This window comes from Pristiophorus japonicus, chromosome 1 (assembly GCF_044704955.1).
Source record: "Pristiophorus japonicus isolate sPriJap1 chromosome 1, sPriJap1.hap1, whole genome shotgun sequence".
In the NCBI taxonomy this organism is placed as follows: domain Eukaryota; kingdom Metazoa; phylum Chordata; class Chondrichthyes; family Pristiophoridae; genus Pristiophorus; species Pristiophorus japonicus.
In genome coordinates, this window is record NC_091977.1 from 530,883,500 (window position 1) to 530,897,953 (window position 14,454).

At 44.3% G+C, this 14,454-nt stretch overlaps 1 protein-coding gene across 6 annotated transcripts in view; it reads right to left on the minus strand.

Moving 5' to 3' along the window:
• Nucleotides 1-14,454, minus strand: part of LOC139277917 (intermembrane lipid transfer protein VPS13B-like) — a 1,209,249-nt gene that overhangs the window by 609,335 nt on the left and 585,460 nt on the right. For all 6 annotated transcript variants that reach the window (XM_070896555.1, XM_070896554.1, XM_070896561.1 and 3 more), the window contains exons 20-21: nt 12,197-12,306; nt 2,396-2,543 (exon numbers count right to left, since the gene is read on the minus strand). In XM_070896555.1, the coding sequence (XP_070752656.1) occupies nt 2,396-2,543; nt 12,197-12,306 (258 nt within the window). The remainder of the gene's footprint in view (nt 1-2,395; nt 2,544-12,196; nt 12,307-14,454) is intronic.

Sequence of the window (14,454 nt, forward strand, 5' to 3'; positions counted from 1 at the left end):
AGGCGGAAAACTCCTTAATGAATGCTTTATGTCTGTTTTCACAAAAGAGAGGGGCGATGCAGACATTGCAAGCAGGGAGGAGTGTGAAATATTAGATGAAATAAACTGTGAGAGAGGAAGTATGAAGGGGTTTAGCAGCTTTAAAAGCGGATAAATCTCAGGCCCAGATGAAATGTATCCCAGGCTGCTAAGAGAAGCCAAAGAGGTCGAGCAGAAGCTCTGACCATCATTTTCCAATCCTCTCCAGCTACTGGTGTGGTGCCCGAGGACTGCTAATGTGGTACCTTTGTTTAAAATAAAAAGAGAAAGGGATAGACCGAGTAATTACAGGCCAGTCAGCCTCACCTCGGGAGTGGGAAAATTATTGGAAAAAATTCTGAGGGACAGGATAAATCTTCATTTAGAAAGACACGGATTGATCAAGGACAATCAGTATGGATTTGTTAAGGGCAGGTCATGTCTGACGAACTTAAGTGAATTTTTTGAGGACGTAACAAGGAGGGTCGATGAGGGTAGTGCGTTTGATGTAGTGTCTATGGATTTTAGCAAGGCTTGTGATAAGGTCCCACATGGCAGACTGGTCACAAAAGTAAAAGCCATGGGATCCAGAGCAAAGTGGCAAGTTGGATCCAAAATGGGCTAAGAGGCAGGAAGCAAAGGGTAATGGTTGATGGGCGTTTTTGTGAATGGAAGGCTGTTTCTAGTGGGGTTCCATAGCACTCAGTACTCAGTCCCTTGGTTTTCAATGATTTAAACTTGAATGCAGGGGGGTATGATTAAGAAGTTTACAGATGATACTAAAATCGGCTGTGTGGTTGATAATGAAAAAGAAAGCTGTAGACTGCAGGAAGATATCAATGTACTGGTCAGGTAGATAGAACAGTGGCAAATGGAATTCAATCCGGAGAAGTGCGAGGTAATGCATTTGGGGAAGGCTAATAAGGCAAGTGAATACACATTAAATGGTAGGATAGTGAGAAGTGTAGAGGAACAAAGGGACCTTGGAGTGCACATCCACAGATTCCTGAAAGTAGCAGGCCAGGTAGATAAGGTGGTTAAGAAGGCATACGGAATACTTGCTTTTATTAACCGAGGCATAGAATACAAGAGCAGGGAGGTTATACTTGAACAATATAAAACACAATTTAGGCCACAGCTAAAGTACTGTGTGCAGTTCTGGTCATCACATTACAGCAAAGATGTGATTGCACTAGAGAGGGTACAGAGGAGATTTACGATGATGTTGCCTGGACTGGAGAACTTTAGCTATGAGGAAAGATTGGATAGGCTGGGTTTGTTTGCTTTGGAACAAAGGAGGCCGAGAGACCTTTTGGAGCTGCATAAAATGAGGGGCCTAGATAGAGTGGATAGGACGGACCTATTTCCCTTGGCAGAGGGGGTCAACAACAACGAGGCATGGATTTAAAGTAATTGGTAGAAGGTTTAGAGGGAATTTGAGGGGAAATTTCTTCACCCAGAAGGTGGTGGGGGTCTGGAACTCACTGCCTGAAAGCGTAGTAGAGGCACAAACCCTCCCTACATTTAAAAAGTACTTGGTTGTGCACCTGAAGTGCAGTAAACTACAGGACTATGGACCAAGAGCTGGAAAGTGAGATTAGGCGGGATAGCTCTTTGTTGGCCAGCGTGGGCACGATGAGTCGAAATGGCCTCCTACAGTTCTGTAAATTTCTGTGATTCTATGAGTCTTCCATGTTTATTTAGGCATATCTGCCAAGCCTCTTTACTTCACATCTTCAAAGATTAAGATTAGGGGATTACAAGACAATGATGTACACTCTCTGTCTATTGTCCGGGATCACCAGTCAGAAATTGCCTGAGCCATTTTTATTAAATATTTGTTCACGGGATGTGGGTGTCGCTGGCAAGGCCAGCATTTATTGCCCATTCCTAATTGCCCTTGAGAAAGTGGTGGTGAGCCGCCTTCTTGAACAGCTGCTTTGTCGCGGCTTGGTACAACTGAGTGGCTTGCCATGGCATTGCAGAGGGCAGTTAAGAGTCAACCACGTTGCTGTGGGTCTGGAGTCACATATAGGCCAGACCGGATAATGATGGCAGCTTTCCTTCCCGAAAGGACATTAGTGAATCAGATGGGTTTTTACTTTCAATCACATTTGCTGTCAACTGCCAATTAATTGTCCACCTGAAACTTATTCTTTGCGAGCATATTCCACGCTTATACCTCATCCCCCGCGATAAAATTGATCAATATTAGTTCAAAATTCCAAGCATGTTTTTTTAAAAATTCAAAATGCTTGAAACTATTTTCTTATGGCCTGGATCAACATTTGTTGGGAATGTCGTCAAGTACATCTTAACATTTGTACAGCTGATTAAATCACATATGATGTACTGAGTTAAAACTAAAATAACTTACCTGTTGCTGTTTTTGTTTTGACAGGACTGCTGGCGTATTCAGAGGCCTGATTTGACTGCTGCATTGCCAAAGGCGTGCTGCCAACAGATACCTCATCCTCCTTCTTCCTCGTTGCTGCAATGACTAACTGAACAGCTCCTGCAGGCTGCTGTAAAGGGAAAAGAAAACACCCAGTGTCAGCGCTAATTAATCCCAGTTCAAGTACAGCATAGTTAAAGGCAGAGATACCCTCAGCTCTGCTCCAAACATGTGCCTTAGCCATCAGTCCTCAGGAAGCATCATCAAGCAAGACATCATGCATTTCTCATCTCGGCCACCTTACCGGCCTCGCTGGTTAATATAGTGCAATTACCGGGCAGCTTTGCGCTGTGGATCCATAGCCGCATGGAACCGCGCTGACATTGCCCAAATTTATTTCATACGGGTTCCTTGCCGTCAACAGTGTTTCATCCCGTTAGTCTGGGCTGGTTTCAAATCCAAAAAGCAGACCCAAAACCTCTCCGCCTCTCTCTCCCCTTGAAACCTACCTCTTTGACTAAGCTTTTGGTCACCTGTTCGAATACCTTCCTTTTTTTTGGCTTGGTGTCAGATTTTTGTCTGATAACAGTCCTGTGATACACCTTGGGACATTTTACTACGTTAAAGATGCAATATAAGTACAAGGTGTTGTGTTGATGTTTTTTCTCTATTATTTCTGTACAAGTGTTTTTTTAATGTAAAAAAAAGTGCATTCCTTTGCAAACTGGTGTTTTCATTGTTTCATTGTTTAATCATGAAGAGCTGCAAATACAACTGTCTCAGAATTAATTCTGGTAGATACTGTGATACAAGATTAGCTGGAATTGTGTTTTTGGAAAGAAAGACAAAGAAACACTTGCATTTAAATAGCTTAGCACTTCATCAATGTACCACTGACAACTGGCAATTAAATGTTTTATTTGCAGTACTGATTGAGAGAAGAATGTTCACTAGCACACCAAATAGTGCCACTGGATCTTTAACATCCACCTGAATAGTTCAATATAAGGCAACGCCCCCTCATTCATTGGCACCTCAGTCTAAATTATGCAATCAAGATATAGAACTTAAACTTACAAATTACTCAGTGTGCTACAATCTAAGCTGAGCTAACACATATTTGAGATACAGTGGCCAAGCATGCAGCTTTATGCATGACTTAATGGGCCCAAGTTTCCACATGATTTGCGCCTGATTTTTTTTTAGGAGCAACTGGTGGAGAACGGACTATCTTAGAAATCGCAATTCTCCACATTTTTTTTCTGCAGTTCTAGTCAGTTAGAACAGTTTCACTTTGGAACAGAATTTGTTCTTCAAAAGGGGGCGTGTCCGGCCACTGATGCCTGATTTCAAAGTTTCCACAGTGAAAACGTACTCCAAACTAACTTAGAATGGAGCAAGTGAAGATTTTTGTAGAACTGAAAAAACCTTGTCGACACATTAAAAAAATCAGGTGCAGGTTACAAATTAGGCGTCCAGAACGAAGTGGGGGGGGGGGGGGAAAGGAAATCATTAAATTCTACAATAAATCCTTATTTATACTTATACAAATATTATACAAATAAATCCAACCTAAATAAACATTTATAAGCAAAGAAAAGATTAAATAAACCATCTTCCTACCTGTGTGAAAGTGCTTCAGTCAGCTCAGCGGTGTGGTGTCGTTCCCGCGAACGGGAGGGAGGGAGGAGGCAGCCGTTCCCGATGGCGGGTGGGGGAGGGGGGGAAGGAGGCAGTGAGAAGGCTGCAGGAAACCTCAGAAGTTGAGCAGCCATTCCCGACGGCAGGGGGGGGAGGGGGGGAGGGAGAGGCCGTCGGGAAACGACTGCCTCAACTTCTGAGGCTTCCTGCAGCCTTCTCACTGCTGCAAGAAGCCTCAGTGCTGATGGCAATGTGCTTTTATTAAAAAATGTTCAAAAATTAAACAGCTACAAAGAACTACAAAAATGGCCAAGTGCCAATGTTTCCTTCACACTGCGCGTGCGCGAACGCTCCAACGCACACGCGCAGGGTTGCCGGCATGAAAAAAACTAATTTAAATGGTACCCGCCCCCTTCCACTTACAAAATCGGTGCGAGTGGTAGGCTCCGCCCCCCTGGGCGCCGCGTCAAGCAGACACGGAGCTGCAGGGCGCTCCAGAATTGCGAGTTTTTTTTTCAGGCGCTGTTTTTGCCGCGAAAAACGGGCGCCCAGCTCGGAGGGGCGCCCGTTTTGTAGCGTGTGGAAACTTGGGGCCAATGTTCGAATCAGTGGGCAGCACTCTCGGCTCTGAGTTAGAAGGTTGTGGGTTCAAATAAAATCTAGGCTGATACTCAAGTGTAGTGCTGAGGGAGCTGTTGGAGTGGCCTTCTTTCGGATGAGGCATTAAACCGAGGCCCTGTCTGCCCCCTCAGGTGGACGTAAAAGATCTCATTGCACTGTTTCGAAGAACAGCAGCGGAGTTATCCCCGGTGTCCTGGCCAATATTTATCCCGACAGATTATCTGGCCATTATCACATTGCTGTTTGTGGGAGTTTGCTGTGAGCAAGTTGGCTGCCACATTTCACACATTACAACAGGTACTGCACTTCAAAAGTATTTCATTGGCTGTAAAGCGCTTTGAGATGTCCGGTGGGTGTAAAAGGCACTATATAAATGCAAGTCTTTCTTTCTTTCAACAATCCTTACTTAGAAATATTCGAAGAATGAGGAGGACGTTTTAGGCTGCAGATTATTTAACAATCGTTACTAGTGGGTTAAAAATTCATTATAGCCCGGTTTGAGGTGGTGACACTGCCTGGGAACTCATTTTAGCACCGAGCGATATCCTCCAACCGGGATATTCACTATTAGCGCCCCAAGAGGGGAGTTGAGTGCTGAGGGAAGTGTTCCACATTACTCATACGGTGCTACGGGACGTTAGCGCTGCAGGGATAATGAAGGTCTGGCGCTAGGAAACTGGCAACCTAGCGCCTAAAGGGAAGATCAGTTGGACCACTTGAAAAATTAGTGTAATTTGAAGGGAGCATTGGAAACATCAGGAGCAGTATGTCAGACCTCTCACAATTATCGCAATGTTAAAAGATTTTACACTCAACACCCACCTGCTCCGGCTTTATATCACCCCGGGAGCTTCCATGGAACGCTTGCTCCCTGTTGGTGATAGCGGCAGGCGCTACGGCAGGCGAAAGAAGTGAAATTCGGGATCGCGGCACTAACATGGCGTTGCACACTCATGACATCACCAAGTGGGTGGCGCTAGAGTGCGCAGCCTTTACCGATAGCGCCACCGCTGAACCACCAATGAAGTTTACGGCAGGCACTGACAGCGCGGCGCTAATGAGTGGCGATAAGCAAATGAATGTTTAGCCCACTGTGTTTTAACTTTTGCACATAAAAATGAGAATACTTTGGGATTTTTTCCAACATACAGGACAAGCAACATGTAAAGCAGCACTGGTTTTTATACTGGCGTTTTCAAACAATACTATAGCAGCTCATGTTTCTACCATTAATCTCATCTTGCTTAAGCAAAGGCAAGAGCAGTCATTGAACAGAGCCCCAGCAACACCTGCGCTTACTGGATGGAGTGAACATGTAGTGTGACATTTTCACATGTTGCACTTTATCAGGCCTTACAAAGGCCTTTGACACTGTTAACTGCGAGGGTCTATGGAGTATCCTCCTCCGTTTCAGATGCCCCCAAAAGTTCGTCAACATCCTCCGCCTGATCCACGACGACATGCAGGCCGTGATCCTCATCAACGGATCCATCACAGACCCAATCCACGTCCGGACCGGGGTCAAACAGGGCTGCATCATCGCCCCAACCCTCTTCTCAATCTTCCTCGCTGCCATGCTCCACCTCACAGTCAACATGCTCCCCGCTGGAGTGGAACTAAACTACAGAACCAGTGGGAAGCTGTTCAACCTTCATTGAGCGAGTAGGGTTAAAATCACGACCTGTCTGCCCTAGCATAACTTGTGGTGACCAAGCTAAGTAGCTGGATCTTTGTAAATGCAGATTATGACAGCAGCATCAGTCAAGCTTTCTCCAAGTAGGAGCTTCTGTCAAAGGATACTGATTTTTTGTACAAAGACTGAGTATTCATGTGGTGGTAAATCCTTGACATTTAGGTTGATGTGCAACAAAATACCCTTGCATTGCTACGTGTCTCTACCACAGCAATGAGAACTGATAATTTGATTTGTCTTTCATACCAATCTCTGGACTTTCTACATTTTTCCCTTGTGCCCACTATTCAAAGTATTTCTGTGCTGCTTCTAAAAGTGTGAATTTACTGCAGAATGGAAGTCGATGAATGGAACAACACTGCAAACAGAAAGAAAATCAGAAAACTAGGTAATAGGAAACGGAGAACTGTCTCTCTCCTTTTAAGCTTGAATTTGTGGTTACAGCTGATGAAAAACTGAAGCATTTATCTGGGATTCTGTAAATATATTCATTTCAACTCAACCATACGGATCTTCGCAGCACAGTTAATTACGTTTCACAGCAGGAATCAGGTAGCAGTCAAGGAATTCATGCTTGCCATATCCATTCCTTGTCCAAAACACGGAGCACACATTAAACATTTATTTATTGCAGAAGAGTTTAAAGTTGGTAATGTACAAGCTAAGATTGATTGTTAGGCAAGGGTATTAAGGGTTATGGAACCAAGGGCAGATTGGTATTGAGCTGCAGATCAGCCACGATCTAATTGAATGGTGGAATAGGCTCCAATCGATGAATAGCGTACTCTTGTTCTTATGTTCCTAAATCCTACAGATGATACAGAGTGACACATTAAGATCTGGAAGGAAGTGTAATAAGTGGGCAACTAAATAAAGGGTAGAGTCAAGGTGGCTGTGAAAATGGGGGTTCAGAGGCACATTGGTGTTGGCACTGAAGAGATGAGAAATTTCTGATTTGTAGAGAATGAATCCGCATGCAACAAGATCTGGTCAAAATTCAGGCTTGGGCTGGCAAGTGGAAAGTAACTTTCGAGCCGCACAAGTGCCAGGCAATGAATATCTCCAACAAGAGAAAGTAAAATTGTCACACATGTGCCAAGCAATGAATATCTCCAACAAGAGAAAGTAAAATTGTCACACATGTGCCAAGCAATGACCATCTACGACAAGAGAAAGTCCAGAAGGTGGATGATGACAGAAGTGAGCAAAGAGAAAGCAAGACTTAAAAAATGTGGTTCAGATGGGGTCAACCAAGCACCTGAATGAGTTCGGAAGCTCTTAAGTACAGAATGAGAATTAGAGGCAAGTCACGTCATGTTTCTGCTAGGATCGACTTGTAAAATGTTGACTCTATTTGTGTGACAGAAGACGGGTACTCAACTACATTTTGAAAATTTGGCCCATCATCCTATTGGGTGCCACATTTAAAGGCAGAATCAAGTGTTGATTCTGAGGGTGCAAAAGTTCCTGTAAAAAAGGATGCTCAGTTTGTGTTTGCAAGGGAAAGAGAGAGAAAATGACAGAAGTGAGGGTAATTAAGAACAGAGGCTCTGTGGCTGCAGATGATCTGTGGAAAATTATTCAGGCGAGACAATATAAACAGAACAATATGGACGATGATACTTATTGGACAACTGACTGTCCCATGCTTTGGAGGACAGCTGGAAGCAGTTGATGACATAAAAGTTATAACACATACTCAGTCTTGAAACCTAGCAATAAAAAATATTGGAAAGATTCACTGATGGTATGTTCTGATTGTTTACAAGGCCTCTTCTATATTAAGCATGTGTTCTCCTGATCTCTTACAGAAACCCTGAAGAAATAGCATAAACAGCCATTACCATCGAAGTTACACCAGAAAGAAACCCCAAGGAAATTCCAGGTGTCGACCTTTTATCAGCATAAGAACATAGGAAATAGGAGCAAGTGTCGGCAATTCGGCCTCTCAAGCCTGATGCATCATTCAAGAAGATCATGGCTGATCTTCTACCTCAGCTCCATTTTCCTGCACTATCCCCATAGCCCTTGATTCCCTTAATATCCAAAAACCTATCGATCTCGGTCTTGAATATACTCAACGATTGAGCCTCTAAATCAGATTTCACAAATACACAAAGTGAAAAAAGACATGTTGATAAACTTATTACATCCTTGGGTAAATTTTTTCCTGAGGTATGTTGAGATTTATGCCTCAACTTGGTCTTTGGTGGGCTTCCCAATGGTTCAGCAAATGTAATCAGTGAGTAGCTGAGTCACTCACACACACAAGACCCAGCTTCAATGCCCGGACTGAACGTAGCTAGGTAGCAGTAGGGCGATACTTTTATCCTCAGTAAAAGGAGGGGAGGGGGAGAAGTCGGCCAACATTCCCACTCCTAATCCTTGTCCAGTAATTATCATTGAAAGTGTGGATGTGTTTGTTTGAACGTCAAGAGAACAGGATGAAGCACAATGCCCCCGTAGTCAAATAGCCTAACAAGGATCACAAATAAATAATGGGCACTTCGATAAGCTGCTGAGGATGGCTTGTATCCATGGAAATGTACTCTAGTGAATCATAGAATCATAAGCACAGAAGGAGGCCATTCATCCCATTGAGTCCATGCTGGCTCTTTCGAAGAGCAATCTAGTTAGTCGCACTCTCCCGCTCTTTCTCCATGTCCCTGCAATTGTTTCTCCTTCAAGTATTTATCTAGTTATCTGTTGAAAGCTGCGATTGAATTTGTATCCACCTATCAGCAAGCGCTCTACGCAGAGCTTCGACACGGCAAGCAAGCCCTAGGTGGGCAGAGAAAACACTTCCAAGGACACCCTCAAAGCCTCCTTGACAAAGTACAACATCCCCACCGTCTCCTGGGAATCCTTGGCGCACGACTGCCCAAAGTGGAGGCAGAGTGGAGCATCCGGGAGGGCGCTGAGCACCTCGAGTCTCATCGCTGAGAGCATGCAGAAACCAAGCACAGGCAGCGGAAGGAGCGTGCGGCAAACCAGGTTCCCCGACCACCCTTTCCTTCAACCACTGTCTGCCCCACCAGTGACAGAGACTGTAATTCCTGTCACCTGAGAACTCACCTTTAGAGTGGAAGCAAGTCCTCCTAGACTTCGAAGGACTGCCTATGATGATGATGATGATGACTGTGTGTAAAAATGTTTTTCCTCATATCGCCTTTGGTTCTTTTGTCAATCACCTGAAATCTGTGCCCTTCAGCCATTGGAAACTGTTTCTCTTTATTTACTCCATCTAAACCCTTGATGAAGAGTCAATTAATTCCGAGGAAAGGGTGGAATACTGGTGAGGGAAAAAAAACTGCCCTTTGGCATGTAGTGTAATTAAACATGAGCCAAAGGAAATTGACTGTGCTATTTCAGCTACCATAAACCTATTAGGAATAAACTAAATGAGAGGGATACAGCAATAAAGAAAGAGTTAAGTATAAGCCAGTCATATTATATCTACGTTTTTCTTTTAAAGTAAAATTACTGCTGCTTTCAATCTTTCTAGAAGTGCAGTGCAATGCTGTGACTGACAGGCTGAAGTAAACAATGAATTAAATTAAATTTTAAAATCTCAGTAAGGAAAATCACAATTGTTGGAACTACTTACTTCACTAGGAAATATTAATTTTGACAACAAAAACATGGTGGGACACGGGAGCATGAAAGTGCTTTGTACCTTCAATAGATAAAAATGCACACACACACAGGATTTCCTATGGTGCTGCTCAAAGTGAGTCTGAAGATACGCTGTTTAATAGCCATAGCAGTGTTAATGCCATGGAGGACAATTTATCATGAACAATTAAGTCAAATTTTTAATTAAAGAGCATTCTCGGAGATTTGCTGATGCCTTGGGCGGGCACTGAATTCCACAAGTTCATTATTCTGCAAAACTAAATGAGTAGCCTTCATTTTATTTATAATAATATATATAATATATCTGATAACCCTTACCATTTTTAAAGCTGAGAATGCACAACAAGATGGCATTGAAGATGCACCAGTTGGAGGTAGATATCAGATAATTAACCAGTATCGGGGTGGTAGATTGGGATTGTCGAACTGGGGTGCAGTCCTGTGTTTTGGTAGCAAAAGAGAGGGTAGGTTTGGGCTTGTTAGCAGATGGGAAAATAAGGGGCCGAACAGCAATGGATAATTGGGGGGGGGGGGTATGGAACCCATATTTGGCAGCACTGGTTTGTGACCATCGAAAGGATCCTTACAACCATTGAATTTGGTGTTTTGTGATTAATTTCAGGACATGTACATCTGTGCCTGTATGTAACACTCTCTCACATACACACACAGCTGTAAGTAAATATTAACATCCTAATTACTAACTAGCGACAAAACACCAGTGATAATTAGAGCATATTGTCTGTTTACAAAGTTCAAAGCTAAGATAAGAAAAGGCGCTCTATTTCTCGCTCTCTCTCTCGGGGGGGGGGGGGGCGGCGGATTTTAATCTCCAAAAATGGCAGGTTCGGGTCAGTGAGATATTAAAATGTTAAAATCTGAATCCCGACCCCAACCCACCACTTACGGTTTTAACAGAGCAGGGATGAGTGGGCAGGCAACCAATCCGTTCCAAGGAGGAAGGTTGGCCATTTAAATATTATAAATAAGACTGCATATGCCTCATATTTATCCACCATTTAAAATTTAACCCTGGCTGGCTGAAGTTTCCGGTCCTCGAGAAATCCAGCGGTTGAGGTGGGGCGGTGGGACAGGGGCGGGGGGAGGCGAGGACTGCTGGATTCAGGAGGCAAGTGCTTTTCTAATTACCTGCTGGATCCAGTTTAACTGCTTCACCAACCCCTTGCGATCAGAAATTCCCCCACCACCAACACTTCCGATCTTCTCCATGAGGATCTTTCTCTCCCTGCAACACACACCGCCCCCACCTCACTCCAGCCTCTGATCTTTCCTCTGGCCTCCAATCCGCCTTTTTCCCTCTGATCTCCCCCCCCCCCCCCCCACTCCTCCACTACTCCAGCCTTCGATCCGCCTTCTGGCCTCCAATCTCTCCCCTGCTCCAGCAACCAATCCTGCCCCTCCCGCCTCCACTCCACTCCCCAGCTGCGGCCTGGTGTCGAAGGCCGAGCTGCCCGACAGCTTACCAACCTCTCAATCTGGCTGGCTGCGGCTGGGAAACGGAGATTAAAAAATGTTAATCAGCTCCTGCTGGTTTGTTAAATTCGGCAGGACGTGCAGGGAACCCATTCTTCAAGGTATCCCGACCACAAAGCATCACATCGCCCCACCCCCGCCTCCAAGTTAATATCCAGCCCTCTGCCTTTAGGTCTGAGAGTTGTTAGTAATTAGAACATTGATATTTTCTAACCATCAACAAAACACACGTGATAATCAGGTGTTCGAGGCTCTCTTTCTGTTTTCAAAATTTAACTAATTTGTTTTTAAAAAAAAACTCAAATTAGGATCAGGTAAGGCACTATGCCTCTCTCATCTGAATGAACTTAAACATTGAAATTCCCATTAGAAATGTGTATATTGTTTTTCACAATATAAAATAGTGACGCATAAAGTAAAGACGTGCCGTATCAAAAATCTAACCGATGGTATGTGAATTTTCAGACATCAAAAATATTTTAATGTCTACTACCTAGTCTATATTTTAATCTAAATAAATATATTTGTTTGTTTTTATCATGATGGCAAGAGACCACACTTCTGTAGCAACCTAACAACAACAACAACTTGTATTTATATAGTGCATTTAACGTAGCAAAACGTTCCAAGGCGCTTCACAGGAGTGTTATACGACAAACTGCACTCTTCAGACATTGATCTCATCATGATCGCAATACCTGTTGTCTATGTTTCACAGTCCCTTTCTGCGGCTGGTGAAGAAGCCATATGTAGAAGATTGGGTCCACGTTGACTGCAATTCCCTGCACACTGGCCAAAAGGACAGCACCTAGAAGAAAAGACAAAGGTATCATTGTTTAATTATATTCATAATTATGCATCATACTTCAGGCATTCGGTTAGCTGTGTTAGCTTGGAGCTGAGGCAAATCTAAATTAAGCCACAATGAAAAAGAGAGGTTTTAACTCGATTCTAATTCTCTAAAATTAATTTGATGGAGTCACAAGGATCTTGAAAAATTTGTCTTAAAAGTGGCAATCAATGTCACTCTGGAGCGACACTGCACTTGGGAAGAATAAGATAGAACACAGACCTGATGGGATATAAGGTTTGAGTGCACGCTTCCCAAACACTGATGTATTGAGCACGATAGCTGGATAAAAAGTGTAGAGGGGATTGTTGCCTGTAAGAACATTTTCTAGTTACACTAAAAGAAGAAATATATGGTGTGCGTTTGGTGCTTTCCTTGGGTTCCGATTGGGTTACGCTGATTTCTGCTCATTTACACACATTTTTGCATTCGGGCATATGCTAATGAAATTGGCAGGAAATTTGAACGTATTTTTGCATCGGCAGAATGGGCGCCATAGTGGGCTGCGCCTTTGCAGAAAGTTCCGAGCCTCTGTGTTTAACAATCATACTGGGTACGGTAGCATAGTGGTTATGTTACTGGACTAGTAATCCAGAGGTCAGACTAATGATCCGGAGTCAGGAGTTCAAATCCCACAGCAGCTGGGGAATTTAAATTCAGTTAAATAAATCTGAAATAAAAAAACTAGAATCAGTAATGGGGACCATAAAACTATTGGATTATTATAAAAACCCAACTGGGAAGGAAATCTGCCTCCGACAGCTTATTCTGTCGGTGCACCTTGTGTAACTCCCTTACTCTCTCTCTGCCCTGACTGCGCGGCGGCCATTAAAGACGAGGGTCAATGCTGCGTCCGCCATTTTGTTTTTTCCGGTTGACTTCCATGTCGGCCGGGCTATTGTGCCCCCGGGCCGCTAACAAGCAGCCTGGCACCCCGCTCTTGGGTGCCAGGCCGCTGGCCCGGCTGAAACCCTCCCTGGTGGTCTAGTGTCCGATCGCGATTGATGACTGATTCTCTCCCCTTTAACGGAAGGGAGATACATAATGACGCAGACGCGCAATGACGTCACACCGCTCCGCCTCCACTTCCACCCCTCACCAGCACTTGCCACCGCATTTCTGCCCTCTTTATGACCGACTCCCTGGCCGTTCCCAAAAACAAGGCAAAGAGGTGAATTTCATGAAAGAGAAACGGCGGTAAAAACTTTTTATAAAAAAAAAGGTAGGACTAAATTTCCGCCCCATTGAGTGAACCTCAACTGAACAAAATGCGTACTAGGTACACAAAAAAAGGTGCTTGGTGCCCGTGGGGCACATTTATTAGACCGCAATTCTAGCATTGATGCAAACTCGCTTCCACATCACACCGACACTAAAGTTGCAGTACAGGTGTGACATCTGAAAGCCGGAAACCTCGGAACTGAGGCCGTTCTGTATTTCGGAACGTCTTTGCCTGGGCCGAAGAAAGTAGGTGGGGGGGGGGGGGGGGGGGTTTGGGCCGGGTGAGGGGGGGGTCGGTCGGGGTGCCGGAGATCGGGGGTGTCGGGCCGGGGCCGGGGGGAGGTCGGGCCGAGGCCGGGCCGAAGCCGTGGGGAGGTCGGATTTCGGAACATTTTCCGGTTTCCGGACAACCCTGCCATGGATCGTCCCAGTGGCCGGATTCAGGAACATTCCGGATTCTGGAACTCCGGATTCTGGACGTCGCATCTGTCTAACCCTAAGGTTGGAGCCAGGTTTGAAATCATATTTGTTCACACCTGCTGGGTTTGAAATTATATTGGTTTACAAAGTGCATAGGGAATCACTTTTAAATCTAACAGAAGTTCATTTAAATGTTTCGGGCATAGAGACAACCATCCCCCTACTGCTCTCTAAACATTTACATTTTAAATGTTGAGAGAGAAAAACCCTGCACACATTCACAGAGATCTCACTTCAACTGGTAGTTGCTGTATTAAAAGGATGCTGTCTGGCTTGAAATCTATAGTGTACCTATAAATGCACTAGACATCTGCTGGATACAATGTTTGGCCAGAAGTGGAGTGGGGTGTGAGGGCAAATTGCAAGAGTCAGCATTATACTGGCTGGAGAATCTAGAACTAGGGG